The following is a 16,632-nucleotide window of genomic DNA, read 5'->3' as shown; positions in this document are numbered from 1 at the left end:
TAACTGATGCTAAAAATTATTGTGGAGTGCTCAAGGTACTCAATTAACCAAGAACAAAGTTAGCATATATTTTCCCCATTTCTTCAAAATAATGCTATTTCATAAAATGATTTTCAACAGGAATATAAACCCCCCCCAGTTAACCTAAGTTTTTTAAAAAAATTTTATCAATAGTGACAAAATTCAATTTTCCACGTCAATTAACAAAAAATACATTCTTTAGGTAGCCAGAGGGTAAAAAGAGATCGCAGATGCTGATTCAAATCCTCGCGAGAACCTCATGTGTCTCAGACTATGTCGTGTAGAATGCCCAGTCTACAGAAGTAGGTGACTGTGCTTTCTTTCTTCTAAGGTCCCTGCGAATGGCCTCCAAAAGCACAGCTTCAGATGAAGAGGCAAGAACACCAACTGTTGTAACTACTCTAGAATGAGCCTTTATTCATATTATCTTTATGCACTATCACAAACATTTAACCATAAACTATAAATGAAAAAATAAACACTACAGCCTAATAAAAATTTTCTTATCTCTTATAAAATCTCACCCTAAAAAATTCTCAACATAATATATTGAGACTTAAAAGAGTCATAGATAAAATTAAACTAATGGCCATTAGTCTAAGAATATGATGACCAAACTAAGAAACCTACATATCTTCCTAATTTAATGCAGAAGAAAAAGGAATAAGAAATAGAAAACTTGTTTTAATCATTTTGAAGTAGGATCTTTAAAAAAGAAAATTCAAACTCACTGCCACCTACTCAATGCCAACTCACAGTGATCCCATAGGACAGGGCAGAACTGCCTTGCGAGTTCCTAGATTATAACTGCTTCTGGGAGTAGAAAGTCTCGTCTCTTTCTGGCAGAGCAGTTGGTGTTTTTGAACTGTTGACCTTTCGCATGGGAGCACAACCAGGGAACCTTTGACATAGGCTAGAGCTGATATACATGAAATTCATAACTAAACTCTTTTCATGGATTAATTTCTGCATTTTATTGTTTGATATTCTTAGCCTCTTGAAGGACCCTGATGGCAGAGTAGGTATGTACTGAAATGTTAACTACAAAGTCAGCGTTCCAAGCCCAAATCTTTCTCCAGGGGAGAAAGGTCTGCTCCTATAAAGATTCATAGTCTTGGACACCCTAAGGAGTAATTCTCTCCCCTATAGAATCTTTAAGTCAGAATTGACTAGACCACAATAAATTTAGTTTAGACTCTGATTCTTAACCTCTTAAACAAAATCCAAATACTAAAATTTTAATAGAGAATGACAGCATTTGAATTATTATATGTATAACTACTATAAAATTTCACATGAAACATAAATGTACTAACAGTATATAGACATGTCTCTGCCTATTTAGTACGGAAAGAATCATGAAATCATGTAGAAAGAAAATATTCTAAATGAATGTATTCACAGGATTGTCAAGATGTCAACACTAGATTACCACCCCTTACCCTTACCAATCATCAGTATTAAAATTTATTAGACTAACAAGGCACTTTCTCTCAAACTGCATCTGCAAATGAAGGATTTCACTTAAAAGCAATCTTAGCACTCCAATTTCTAACATTCAAAGCACTGAGTTTCAATAGTTTCCAGGCTTTCCCTATTGTCCCTTGAAAATAAACAAGCAAAAAATTTGTATGCTGTTTGATCCCTGCTAGCACTGTCGGGTAAGCATTGGACGCTAACAGTAACTCAGCAGTTCAAAGCCACGAGCCACTCAGAAGAGAGATGAGGCTCTCCATATCCATAAAAATTCACAAAGCCTGAGAAATCATATACAAGTTCACTATGAACTGGAATCAACTCAATGGAAGTAGGTTTAGTTTGGTTTGACTTATGCGATTGAATATGAAACTTATAAGCTGCCTCTTGTCTAAAAACCACAAATTATGCAGAATTCTCTCTAAACTTCAAATCAGTTTGTCATTTTTGCCTCCAAAAGTAATAATACATAACTAAAATTCACACATCTAACTCCACAAACTAGAAATCTTTTTGTTTTAATCTAAGAATCATTAAGTATTTATATAATATACAGTTAAGATTATTAACTGCATTCAAATAATTTTAAACAAATGCTAAAAACGAGTTATTTAATTTATTCCAGTTACTTTCCTTTATGCTTTTCTGTAATTTCAGAATCACCAATGAACATTAAGGTTAATATTTCTTTTAAAACTATGTTTTGGGAGTAAATGAGCATAAACTGCTATACTACGCAGAAAAATTAAGAAATATGTCGACAGAATGGGGAGATAATTCCCAATTCGGAGAGCTTCACTCTTAATTCGTTATTCTGACAGTATTACTGGTCCCACCATTCCTGGAAGCCAAAGTATGTAAGAGAGGTATATCAAGTATGTAAGAGAGGTATATAAAGGGTATAACCCACAAGAAGCAAAGATGAATACAAGTTACATCTCTTAAATTTACAGGCAACACACATAGTAGGCATGAAAAAGTCCTGATATCCTTACTAAAGTTATTTCTCCCAAACTCAAAAATCAAAAGTCTAGTTATACATCTGGCTTATATATGTGTCTTAGTTGTTTTTATATGTGCATCTTAGTTGTTTTCAACAAAAGCAAAGTGAAATAAAAAAGACATCAAGTTATGAAGTTAGCTCTAATACTACCTACCTCTCCAGGGTGCAATCTATCCCAGTTTTCATTAATGTATGTCATAAGCTCAAGTTCAGAATCAAAATATTTCTTCTTGTGAATAACACTTAGGTTGTAAAGGCATAGGTGTGCTATATCTACCCTGAAATCCAAAAATAATCAAAATATACTATGATGTTTTAGGTTATTATTGTGAATCATGTAATTTAATAAAACCAATCATTAAAAATTGACTGAAATATTTAGGTGAAGAGAGGCTCATTATTTTAAGTCAAATTCACAAACTAATAAATCATTCACACATATGAAAATAATTAGAAAACAGTGGCAACATTTGCTAATCCTGAGTAGCAATTATAAACTAAAAGAAATTTGAGTTCTTAAATGTAAAGTGGATCTGAAAGGAAAAAAAAAATCACTTGAAATATTTCTGCTTGTTTTCATTAATTACATTTAAGCTACACGTATAGTTCACACTCTAAATCACAGATTATTCTTCTATTTAATACATGAATTTAAGTCTCATCTCTTCCTAAATTATATAAAATAAGATTTTGTAAGTACTTACTGTAAAAATTGTATTAGATTTTGAAAATTCACTCTACTGTTTTTGTCCAGTAATTATTACTAAAGCAAAACTTTTAAATAAACCTCTCTTCCATATTATGCTAATTTTAAGGTTCAAAAGAATTAAAAACATTAATAAAATTCTGAAAGCCTAAAAGATGTTTCAAAGTTTCATTTATGCCCTCCTATAACAAAGACCCTTATCAATATAGCTATAAAACTGGATAATCCTTAGTGAAAATGACATCAGACATGAGGATAAATGGAAGATTAAAATATCCAAGACCAAAAAAAAAAAAGACTGTTTTATGCATAACCAACTAAATGTATTAAAAAACCCTTTCATCCTGGTGACGTATGGCCTTTTTTCCTCAGAGGAAATATGCACTTACCACTGTAATGGTAGACGTTTGAGGTATTCTGGTCCAGAACTGCAGACAGAGCAAATAAATGTATAGAATCTGCAAGGGGGCGGGGGGAGATGGTTTGAATATAACTGAGTAAGTCATGGTTATGTAGAAATTATCCTATAATGACTAAAGGAGTCCAAATATAAGACACAATGTAATCTGTGATTTAAGTAATTTCTTTTGCCATAATAGCAAACCATTAAATAGTCCATATCTGGGAGAGAAATACCTACATGGTACAAATGGCTAAATATTTGACTAATAACTAGAGCAAAAGTTAGCCATTCAGGCCATCCTAAAGGTGCCTACGGTCACAGCCTTGAAAACTATTTGAAAAGCTACTCTGAATACAGAGGCTCTTCATGAGAATAAAGAAACTCAATAATAACTAACAAAAACAACAGCGACCATCAGGCATCAAATACAGATTCATATGCCTTCATTTACTGCCTACTTTATTTGTGTCAAGAAATAGTGGGGATATAGCTCCCATATACAAAGGGACTTGAAAAGGCTTGTGGACAATGGAATTAAAAATAGAATTTACAAACTTTTCTGAGGCCCCTTCCATTATAATTTCAATCAATGCTCAAATAACCCACAAAAATATATCCACAAGCTATAAACTGGCTTTCCTACAATCATAAAAATAGGCAGCATGACTAGCCATAAGGTCAGCAGTTCTAAACCACCAGCCTCTCTGAGGACGATAAGGCTTTCTACTCCCATAAAGAGGTCCAGCCTCTGAAACTCACAGGGGCAGTTTTACTCTGTTTTATAGGGCCACTATGAGTCAGCATCAAGATGGTGGTGAGTTTGAGAAGAGATAAGTTATATGTACTCCCTGACCCAAATCTGTTGTGGGATTCTTTTACAGTTCTTGAAATAAGGATACCAATGATAATAGTTTGGAGCCCTGTGGAACAATAAAGACAAATGTAATCACTAATCTGCGGGAAACTAACACTGAGGAAATATGACTGCAACTTATTCCCTAACTTAGAGGGAATTCCACGATAGGAAAACCACCACTTTGGTAAGTTAGAGATAAAGTCCAAGTACATTATCCTGCTTTACATATTATTCCCACAGATTCTCCCCTAACAGCTTGCTGCCTTAATCTGAGCACATGGTTGATTCTATCCCCCTGTAGAAGCAGACATTCTCGGTATCTCCTCCTGCCTTGGCACCCATTCCCCCTTCCCTCAAGCCTTCCCCTACGCAGGGATTGGGTTTCCTACCCTCAGGGACGTTACTGTGGTCCCCGCCCACATTGTAACATATGTAACTACTGAATATGCATGTCTTATGGCTACCTAAAAATATCCCAAGACAGTAAAGATTCGCTCTCTCCTCCCCCTGTGCGGAGCTGGCTTCTGAAATCATGGCTGTCCAGGAGGTGAGCATGCTACCATAAACTGTGTCTGACTCCTTTATTTTATCTTCTCTCCTACCTCTCCTATTCTTGATAACTTTACTATGATCTTTATATAACCGTACGATTGCCCCTACAGACCCCACCCTGTGGTTGTTAGAGGCTGGTTTACCCTAACACTAATCAAATACATAAAATCTTTCTAGAGTAATACGCAAGAACATAAAAATGTATATATGGCTTTAAGTACATTATTCAGAGCCCTAATGGGCCAGTGAGAAGTGTTAAGAGAAAGGTCAGTGATTTGAAATCACCAGCAGCTCTGTGAAAGAAAGATGCAGCAGTTTGCTCCTATAAAGAGAACCCTTCAGGGAGATTCTACCCTGCTCTTCTATGGTGTTGCTAAAGTCAGAACTGACACAAGGGTAGGCAATAACAACCAATTAACTATTATAATATTTCCTAGAACTCTAAACCCTCAATCATAAGCATAATTGTACAGTTGTAGAGTTCAATCAGTGGCGTTCAAATGCCCTACTCACCTGTCTCCAAATAGCATTGGCTTCTGAAGGCATTGCACACAAGCCTCATGAAACCACTGCTTACATTGGCAGCACTGCAGCATCTTTAAATACCAGCTGTAAGAGAAAGTCTTAGTTACAATTACTTCTTTGATGAAGCAATGACTCATTTAAAACAAAATGCATTACCCACAGTGCAGTTCTGACTAAAGTAATACATTACTACTGTAACTTAAGTGTTAAAGTATTACATTCCAAAAAGACTAATAATATCAATGTTTAATTCTTTTTTCCCCATGGGAATGTGTACATCTCCAAAAGATACCCCTAACTCTTTGTAAACAAGTGCCTGGGTTCCCTCATCAGTAAAAGACCTGGCTCTCAAAACACAAATCCGGGACCTTTTCACAATTCCCTATATCCTAAGATAAGACTCGATCTCAAAAGTCATTGGCATATAAAAGGGAGCATCAAAAAGGTGCTGCAGTAGGTTTAGAATTGAGCTGCTAACTAAAAGGTCGGTGGTTCAAACTCTCTGGGAGAAATGAGAAGTCTGCTGACAAAGATGTACAACCTCAGAAACCATATGGAGTTCTACTCTGACTTATGAGTCAAAATCAGCTTGATGGCAGTGGACTTGGTTTGTGGAAATTTTTCCTTATTATTTAATCCACTTTTTCACTAATCTTTGACACCTCCTCATTCAGTTTACTGTCTACACATCAAATGGCCAATGGTTGTTTTCAGAGCATGATCACTCCACTTCATATCCTCAATCTCCTGCTTATGTTCATTATAATATTGAGAAGAAAAGAAGTACTGCAATGAATACATTTGAATAACACAACTAAAGATAAAATGTGACTCTATAATGAATCAAGGCTTTGTGAGAGGTACAGCTTACAGCTTGATCTCATATACCTGAAGATGCTAAAACTTAAATCTTCAGCTAAGAAGGCATCCTTCTGTTTTTGTTAGCTCTTGGTTTGGGTACAAGTTATCTTTGCTACCCAAATAATACATTTTCTTCTAGTAATTCTTTTGTACAAGTATGTCCCATATTAATTTTAAGCCTCACAAAGGCAAATAACTATAAACCCACATCACGGGGAGTTAAACTTAATAGTTCCCCTGCCAATACATTTGAAATGTCTAAAATGGTATCTCATTCCTAAGAAATCTTCTGAGAGAGATGTCTTAATATCAGATTCTCTTTTTCTAATTAATCTATTAAAATATTGTACAAGCTAACTTCAAAATAAATTTAAATTTTTTCTTTTGAAAAAAAATAAATAAAAGCACATCACTCAATTAACAATGTTCAATAACTACCCACTACATCCCAGGCTCTCTAGTACAAGCTGAAGGGAAAGCAGCTGTACTGCTCATCAGCCGTTTCTGAACTTCTGGTGCTAAACATCCAATAGTACGTATAATGGCTTCTACTTATTTTGAACAATGTTTTAAAGCGAACAAGGGAGTAAATGCCAAAGGGGAGAAAAATTAATCATTAGGCTTATTCATTCTCTCTCTTGTAAATGACTTAACCTGTAACACTGACCAAGAAGTCATGGTGTGGGTTTACAGTAGGGCAGCCAGCTGCAAGCAGTTTGAACCTACCAGCTGCTCCATAGGAAAAAAGTGAGCTTTTCTTCCTCTGTAAAGATCTGTAGGCTCAGAAATCCAAAAATATAGCTTTACTCTGTCCATAAGTAAGTGCAATGAGTCAAAATCGACTCAATCACAGTGATGAAGAATACTGAGCAGAACTACATAAGTCACTATTAAAATTTCCTTAAGATCACAACTTGAAATAGAATGAAGATCTGTTCAGAGATACAAGTTTAATGTACTCAAAAAAAAGTCTAAAGTAACCACATAATTTTTATTCTTATTACTGCTGTAAAAATGATAATATAACAGCATTTACAAGGGTCTACTATAGCAGTTATACACTGAGCTGCCAACCACAATTCTGCCAATTCTGAGTCACAACCGTACGAGGCATTGATCAATTACTGAAAACAGCCACCTATTGCCATCAAGTGGATTCCAACTCAGAACTGAAAGTTCTGCTCATTAAAATTTCAGACTGTAATTTTTTTGCTTCAGAGACTTTAAATCTTTAGGAGAGCAGACAGCCTCATTTTCCTCCCACAAAGTGGCTGGTGGGTTAGCAGCCCAGTCAGCGCTTAACCCACAGTGAAGTCCAGGTTTAAGAATCAGCCCACTTAGATTGAGGCCTTAAGATCAGGTGTGGGGGGTTTAGTGATTTTGCCAACCTAACTGGATTTATAGAAGGAGGAATCGCACAAAAAATTTAAGAGGGGGCCTCGCAACCATTAAAAAGAGTCTCCTCCAGCAGAGAAGATCCTTTGGACCCGGGTCTCTGGGCTGAGAATCTCCTAGGCCCAGCAGAGTGACAGCAGAAGACAGTAAGAAGCAGAACAGAGCCGGTCAAGAGAAGAACAATGGCAGTATTACAAACAGGAAATAGCAAAGACTGGCAACCAGCTGTAGTGGACTGATGGCCTTGGGACAGGCGCTTGCTAGTAGAATTAAGAACTATAAGCCTAGAGGGACCCAATGGTAGAAAGGTCCAGAAAGAGAGCCAGCAGCAAAGTCAGCAGACAGAGGCCTAAAAGAAGCCCAGTGCTGAGCCACAGGGGCTCCTACACCGTCAATGATTTTGGCCAATGGTGGGGATACCACAGACAGCGAGCACAGCACATCCAGAGAAGAGAGAAGCATTACTGGCTAGCACAGTCACCACGCAGCTGAACGTTGTCCTGGTTAGAAAAGATCCTGATGGATGTGACCCGCAGCCTGTCTCTAGAGGAATCTCTTGTTATTTCCAAGTTGGAACTGGTCCCAGTTGCACCTTCTTAGTAATGCCAATAAAACACATCTAAGTGAGTTCTGGGTGGCCACTGTAAGGAATTATCAAACCCAGCAGAAAAGTCAAGTCGAGAGTGCTGTAGGATGATGACTAGTGTCAAAAACGGTGAAAATGTTGGCGTGTACTGATCAATTCTGACTCCTCACGAATCTAGGCAAGTGCAGCTGCTGCATGGTAGCTTGTATTAAAACAAAACAAAAACGCAACCTGAAAGGTCTTAGCTGACTATCCGCAAAACTAACAGGAGCCAAAAGCATATGGGGATGGCCAAAGAGATAATATGAGCAATAAGAGAAGCATAATGTCCAGAATTTAAATTCAAGCCACCTTACATCTGTACCAGAACTACATACAATTTACTCTAAAGTTTTAAAATAACCAGCGAACTTTTAAATATATAGCTAAGATAAAATAGTAGAGGAAGATATGGAGGGGGCAAGGAATGTAGCAGTGAAAACTGATGGTATAATTATTGCCCTAATTTTCTGTACTAGATTTTAATGAATTTACACTTCACCATCACTGACCATCAGTAAAACAATCCAGGCAAACAAAAATTACTTAAACGGTATTACATAATCATGTTTACTTACTCTCCAGGGCCTCCACAATAGCAGTAACACTGCTGAACATTGGTTTTATGACCTGCATCCCATTCAAGATCGGCCACACTGTAGGGTAATGTCTGCTTCATGACTTGCAATGCTTTGGCATTTGGTCCCTTCTTAAGTGCACCACCCCTCTATATAGGAAAGAAAAAATTTTTTTGAAAGAGTAAAGACTAAAAATTTAAACACAATTCTAAAACTTAAAAATACCTTAAATATGTCTGAAGAAATTTCCATTATTAAATTTCCACCATGTAACAAATTGTTCAATAACTTTGTGTTTGTCTTTGTGTTAAAATTACTGTCCCAATTCCAAACCTACTGTCCTAAGTGCAAAGAACAGATGACACTGAAGTATCAGTAGTCCAACAATAATAGTACATCATTTTAGTCAGCACCAATTGGTCATTTCATTCAAAATAGCTTTCAATGTGCACAAGAACTAAGTGCTGATAGCGCCTTATCAATTCCACGTCGGGCTTTAGCAAAGACATTTAAACGATACCTTTGTTGTTGTCGCAAACACACACTGACGACAGAGCCATTTTTCATCGGAATCAATCACACTGGAATCAATATGAGGTGTGTGACACAACTGATGATATCCTTAATGTCAAAAAAAGGACAAAGTAATTCTATTTTATTCATAAATACTGGACTACAATTTCAAGAATGCATTTTAGTACTTCCTGTTCCTACATTAAGTTGCTTATCACTGATTGCTATGAAGACTGATTTAAATAAATGATGACTGCTTCAAATTACCAACAGAAAATGTTTTTGTGGTTAATCTTCAATTTTTGGCATGCAACTAACCTTTTCCAAGTGATTAAAAGAAATGAATGTTTACCTTGACCACACTTATCACATATAACCATTTCATTGGGAGCATCTGAATACTCTTCTTGACATATTGTACAGACCATTTCCCCACTTCCAGTGGCTCCTAAAACATTTAAAGCAATACATTTATTAAAAAGAGGTCAAAATAAAGGAGAGTTCTACATAACAAAATTATTTTTATGGCTCATACTGATAATGTTTATTCGCCAACAATAATTTCCTCTCAAGGTGAATAGTAGAAAAGCTCTTGGGAAAAACAGAGCTACTTCTCAGGGCTCACATCCACCATATCCAGGCATGGACGCATCACATCCCATCACTGTCAAAGTCACAATAACATGACAGTTTCCTTTTATACTGCACATCAAATACTGTATTTATTTATGCAAACCTTTTATAATACTATTTATGAGATGAACAAAATTAAGTTAATTTATTAGTCTTTGATATGTAACTATAGTAACAGGTTTCTAACCAGGAAGAAAACTACTAAGTTTCTGAAATCAGCCGAATGTAATTGTCAGTTACCATGCCTTAATGACTAATAGAGACTTCAGTTGCTCATTTCAACTCCAACTCCAAGTTTTAAGGGTGCTAGAATGAGGTGAGTGGCAAAAGAGCAATCTGTTGCAATTCTAGAGATACTAAAAGAAGCCGGTGAGAAAAGAGCCACCAGGATAGGATCGCTCACTTTCACAACCTTCTATCTCTATGTGTCATTGGTTTTCTTCTTCCTTTCTGTTAAGTGGAAGGGGAGTGGAGAGATCCATATTCCCATGGTTAAAAAGAAGGGCTATTTCTGCATGCAAGGTACTAATAGCTGCTCCATACTATCACTAGTGGAGACCGCCTATCTCTTTTCATTCTATGGTCAGCCTTTTCTCAATGACCCTTCAATTTCAGGTTCAAAACATAGTCTCAGTCCTTTAAAGTGATCAGATTCATGATCTATACAAAGTTTTTCTGGAAAGTCATTTTTACTAGAAAAACAGCTACTGAGCACCCCACATCTAGACATCTAGATTGCAATTAGAACATTCCAATTGCTTTACTGAAACCAAAAATCAAGCCAGTCACTGCTGCGTAGATTCTGAATCATGGTGAATGTTTCGGAGTAGAAGTATACTCTAAAATATTTGTGTAAAGGTTTAATATTTGTGTTAAAATTAGGCAGAAAAGCAAGAAAACACAGCAGCTGCACCTGGGATTCAATAAAGAACCCAACAGCCTAGCACTTTAAAAAGGTACCTTTCCTTTAAGAAAAGAAACTGTGTTGTTTTCTTTCTATACCAAAAGAGACACAAAACACAAGTCTTCAAGCAGGCCTATTAACCCAGCACAAGAAAAAGCACAAGTTGGGCTTTTAAAGTCCAATGCTAACATTAATACTCATAATTTCAAATAATGCATTTTCCGTGATATACCTAGAAAACCACATATTAACAGAGTCAAAGAGCATACAACAGTTATGTTTAATCATTGAAATCATTGTTAAACACACCTATAAACAGGCACATTATCTGCACCCAAATGTAGCCTCATTTTCCCATCTAACTATAAAAAATATCATTAAACTGGAATTTTAACATTCTTATAAAATATTAATAACTTCCTAGTACTCTAAATTGGCTTAATATAATTCCCCAAGCATCTAGCAAATATTATGTCCTCAATAAATACTAATTTTCTACACTGCCTTGTATGTACAGAAGTAACATAAAGGTAACGGAAATGAAAATGAATCTGTTACTCATGAGTGGGTAAGAATTTTTCTTAGTTCTTAGAAGGGTCATGTTTTGTCTAACAATAGTCAGTGTTTGAGAACAAGAGACACATCTGTCCACTAGTCTATCACCAAACCTAAGAGTATTTCTGTTCCTGAAGTCTAAGAATTTTTACATTAGCCTCGCCTCAAATATGAACTTAAACTATCTTAATATACTGTAACCAATGTACAGTACTAGATTTAAAAGCTGAACCCAAATTTCATTATAAATCATGTTCAACAGAAATAGTAGCACCTGCCTGTTTGAATGTCCTTCCAGAGAACCCAGGATTTAGAACTGTCTTCAAATATGATGAAGCAGCTCTGTTTCAATATGTTTATCTGTAATACAAAATAATGTTTACAGTGATGTGTTTTGCTTAACTAAAAACATGAAGTTAAATTTAAAGGCTTAAGATTATTACAGGTAGATACATAGATAATTACAAGTTAACTCTAAAACTAGAAAAACACATATTAAAGGAAACTTGCCTTTTTGATAGTTCCAAGATAAAACAAGCCATCTGACCATCTAGCTAGGACATCCTGACCCTCCTCAAATTTACATGCTGGCTTTTTGGCTTTCTGTCCATCCTGTAAAGACAGCTTGGTCAAGGATGTTGGGGTCTTTTGGTTTCGACGTATAGGAGACCGCTTGTGGACCAGTGAATTACCTACCCCTGTAGAGTCTCTGTTTAAGAAATAAAAAATTCTTGTCAGACTAATTTACATGCAGAACTTATTACACACCTAAGGTCACATTTTATATTTTAAAAACCTAGTTTGTGAAAAAATTTCAATTAAGGAAAAATATAACAAGTACCAAATCACAAATGCACTCCAGAAAAAAAACAATACCTAAAATAACATTACAGCAGTTCCTAATATTCATTCAGTGCCTACCCTAACGTAGACCAGACATCGGCACCATTCCAAGGTAAGTCATGTCAACCATCATAAAAAAGTAGCTGTTAACTATTGTAGCTAGGCTATGGTCAATGATTTGCATTTCAAGGAGGCTTTGTTTTTGTTTTTAAGGAAATGAAAAGGTGAGCATCAAATTGATTCTGACTCATGGTGTTATCATGTTGGAGTATCTCTCGTGTTCGTTGTTTTTTGAGTTTTTAAAATTGTGTCAAAGATATATATAAACAAATCATTCTCCAATTAAATAATTTCTGCATAATTCAGTGCCACTGTACTGTGTTATACAACCATTATTGATAGCCTTTCCCAAATTATTCCACCACCATTAACATAAACTCAATGTGCCTAAGTATCATTATTGGACCATGGTTCAATCCACCATAATCAAGGATGATGGTAAAACTGTTCGAATCCCTCACCTGTAGCTAGAGGGTATCTATCAGAGGTTTAATCTGACTAGACAGATACTCTGCAAATGAATTTTGGGCTCCCACTGTCCTCCATAGGTTTCTACAAATTGGGTGTTCATAATTTAAGCTCTGATACTTTTCCCATCATGTTTGGATTTTGTTATCATCTTTGGATCACACAAGGCCATGTGCTTCTTAAATGTTGACTTGGATGGCTGCTTTTGAATACAAGTCTTTAAAACCCCCCGACATAATTTCAATTGATAGCCGAGCACCATCAGCTTCCTCCACCACACTTTGCTGTATTACCCATATCTTCAGTGATCTCTTCAGGAAAGCGGGTAATAAGGAGGGCCATGTTATGTAAGAAATGTTCCTGGATTAGCCCTAAAATAAATATATTAGTTTTTCAAAGCCGTGATCATTAGAAGTGGATCATCAGGCCATTCTTCCAAGGCACCTCTGGTGGCTAGTCTGTTCCAAGAGTCCACTGTAAATCAAAATCTACTCACTACAGAGAAAGGAGGGACCTTGGTGGCATAACGGTTATGCATTGGACTGACTGCTAGCAGAAAGGCCAGGAATTCAAAACCACCAGCTGCTCTGTGGGAGAAAAAAGGAGCTTTCTACTGTAAAGAGTTACAGTCTCAGAAACCCACAGGGGTAGTTCTACTATGTCCTATAAGGTCACTATGAGTCGGTATCCACTTGATGACAGTAAGTTGTTGTTTTGTTTGGAAGCGAGGCACAATGGAGTCTGCTTTTCATTTCCTGAGTGACTGGGCTAATGGTTCCTGGCTTACCATAGGTCCTCAGTAAAGACTTTCTGTCTTTCCTTTTGTTTCCTCATTCTCAAAATTAAAAGTGAATAGTTGCAGATCAGGCCAGGAGTCCTACACCTTTTCTGCCTAATGGGTATCTCATTCTCTTGGCAGTGAACCCTATGGGGGAAACACACCAGGGACAACAGCCACCAGGTTCTAAGTTGGAGTTGCACCTCCAACTGGGGAGAAGAGCCATTAGGAAGAGTGCAAACCCCTGCTATGGAGACAGTCTCATTGGAAAGGACTTAAAACATGAGACTGTTGGATGGTGTCCAGAGGCACTGGGACAAATGAAATTGCCTCTCCTCCTGTGTCTTTCTCCCCACCCTAACTCCACCCTGTATCTTTCTTATGTTGTACACAGGACTTAAAGAAACAAAGGCGACTGAGCCCACAGCAGTTAATAGAACAGGACTGTCTATCCTTGTTAGTTTGGGGCAAGAGGTCACCTATACAGGCTAGAAGTACTTCAGTCAGGAGTTTTCCTCAGTAAGTCATCCCAGCCTGCCCTTGGGACTTGCACAAGACAGGGCTCACTGAAAACATCGACAGGAAACTACACATGCTCCTGCCTGGGTACTACCCCAATCCCTGTCACTCTGGCTCTCTAAAAGAGGTTACACAGTACGATTCCATACATACTTTATAAATAACAATAAATGAAATTATAACCTCTTAATTAGATACACTGATCAGTTTCTACATACACAATTCAATAACACTGATTATATCTTTGAGTTGTGCAGCCATTCTCACCTTCTAGTCCTGAATTGTTCCTCCCCCATTAACACAAATTCACTGTCCTCCTAATCCCAAACACCAAGGCTATTATTTAATCTTTTGAGTGGCTGACACCAATTTGCTTCCATATAGGTATTTTGTGTGCACACACACATTTTACTTTGGGAGGGGGGGGTGGATTGGGTGAAGATTTACAAAGCAAATCATTTTACTATTCACAATCCACACACATTTGTTTCATGTCATTGACTATAATATCTGCTATGAAGTATCAGTTGTCCTTCTGTGATCTCATTTCCATTTCTCCTCCTTTCTTAGCCCTGGGCGGATGTGGTTGATTGTTCTGAGGTGTATGATCCGCCCTGGTGTTACTGTTCATTTTATATGCTTATCTATTGTTTGGAAACTTGATCTATGGGGAGTTCAGTTTCATATTTGAAGGGTGTTTGCAGGTTCCATTAGGGAGCAATTCTGACTGCTCTTTTTGTTGATGTTGTTCAACCTGTTTGTTCTCCTTTCCCTCCCATTCGGTCCTGGTTCTTTCACTGTGATCCTGCTCAGAGGAGTTTACAGTCGTAGCTAGCTAGGCATCAATGATTCTTCTGGTCTTATCAAGTGGTGAAGGCTGTGGCTTGTGTAGTCCATTAATTCTCTGGACCAACTGTTTCCTTGAGTCGTTTGCATTTTAGATGGCTACTCACAAGTTTTAAAACATAAGTTGTTATTCACCAGAGTAGAGTGAAAATTATCTTGATAGACGGTGTTATGCAAGTTATCCTGGATGTCCCTTAAGGCTGTAGTCCTAAACCCCCAAACCCAGTAACTCATTCCTTCAAAGTATGTAATTATGGCTATGAAGTTTTCAGAATTTTGCACCCTGTAAGCTCTATTATACCCAAACTAAAACTATTCTGAATCACAACAACCTTATACAGGGTTTCTGAGACTGTAAATATTTATTGAAGAAGAGATCCTCAGCTTTCTCCCGTGGGGTGGCTGGTGGGTTTGAACCACCAACCTTATGGTCAACAACCCAACTGCTAACTCACAGGGCCATTAGGGCCTGTTTATGCTCTACTATATCCAGTTGCATATAGGGCAGAAATACCCTCTGCCATACCTATATATACCCATTGGTAAGGTTCACTTCATTTTATACCTGCCTTACTATTTATTTATTACATCTAGTTCTCTACATCTGTTTGTATAGATTCAAGTTACTGCCTGGTATTCCTAATTCTACTACAAAATTAAGGAGCCCTGGTGGCACAATATCTAAGAATTCCACCACTAACTGAAAGGTTGGCAAATCAACTCACCCAGTGAACCCATAAGAGACAGACCTGACGACAGGGTTGTGTACAGATCATAGGCAAGACCCTATGGGACAGTGTAAGTACCAAAAGACAAAATAAATGGGACCTCATAAAAAAATTAAAAGCTTGTTGATCAAAAGACTTTACTGAAAAAAGGTAAGTTACCAACTGGGAAAACATCTTCTGTATTCATATACTCAATAAGCATCTACTATCAAAAATATATATTAAAAGTTTGATAAACAAATAATAACCCAATCAGAACCCAGGCAGAGAATATGAATAGATATTCGCCAAAGAAAATATTTAAGTAATACCCAAACACATGAAAGGCATATACATCATTAACAATCAGAGAGACACAAATCAAAATCCTACTAGGATAGCTATGGCGCCCTGGTGGTGTAGTGGGTTGCAGTTCAGCTGCTAATCCTAAGATCAGCACTTCTGACACACACTGGCCGCACCCCATGGGAGAAGGCCAGGGCTTTCTGCTCCATTGAAGATTTACACGCTCAAAAGCCCTCCAGGACAATTTTACTCTGTCCTATTGGGTTGCTATGATTCAGGATTCACTTGATGGCAGTGAGTTTGAATGAGGACAGTTATAGAATCTTGGTGGTACAGTAGGTTAATTACTAGGCTCCTAACTAAAAGGTTGGTGGTCTGAACTCACCAGCAGCTAAGTAGGAGAAAAATGAGGCAGTCTGCTTTTGAAAAGATTTTAGAGTAGCAGTTCTCAACCTGTGGGTCGTGACCTCCTTGGAGTCCAAACGTCGCCTAAGAGCAT

At 37.1% G+C, this 16,632-nt stretch overlaps 1 protein-coding gene across 1 annotated transcript in view; it reads right to left on the bottom strand.

The window, feature by feature from the left end:
* The window catches only part of MTF2 (metal response element binding transcription factor 2), a 57,468-nt gene that overhangs the window by 13,508 nt on the left and 27,328 nt on the right, over positions 1-16,632 (bottom strand). Inside the window, exons 2-9 of the mRNA XM_075558478.1 lie at positions 12,117-12,315; positions 11,885-11,966; positions 9,867-9,962; positions 9,522-9,622; positions 9,002-9,150; positions 5,531-5,626; positions 3,596-3,664; positions 2,655-2,778 (exon numbers count right to left, since the gene is read on the bottom strand). Of these exons, the coding sequence (XP_075414593.1) occupies positions 2,655-2,778; positions 3,596-3,664; positions 5,531-5,626; positions 9,002-9,150; positions 9,522-9,622; positions 9,867-9,962; positions 11,885-11,966; positions 12,117-12,315 (916 nt within the window). The remainder of the gene's footprint in view (positions 1-2,654; positions 2,779-3,595; positions 3,665-5,530; positions 5,627-9,001; positions 9,151-9,521; positions 9,623-9,866; positions 9,963-11,884; positions 11,967-12,116; positions 12,316-16,632) is intronic.

The sequence above is a fragment of the Tenrec ecaudatus genome, chromosome 1, assembly GCF_050624435.1.
Source record: "Tenrec ecaudatus isolate mTenEca1 chromosome 1, mTenEca1.hap1, whole genome shotgun sequence".
NCBI lineage: Eukaryota > Metazoa > Chordata > Mammalia > Afrosoricida > Tenrecidae > Tenrec > Tenrec ecaudatus.
This window is presented reverse-complemented; position numbering and strand designations above follow the sequence as displayed.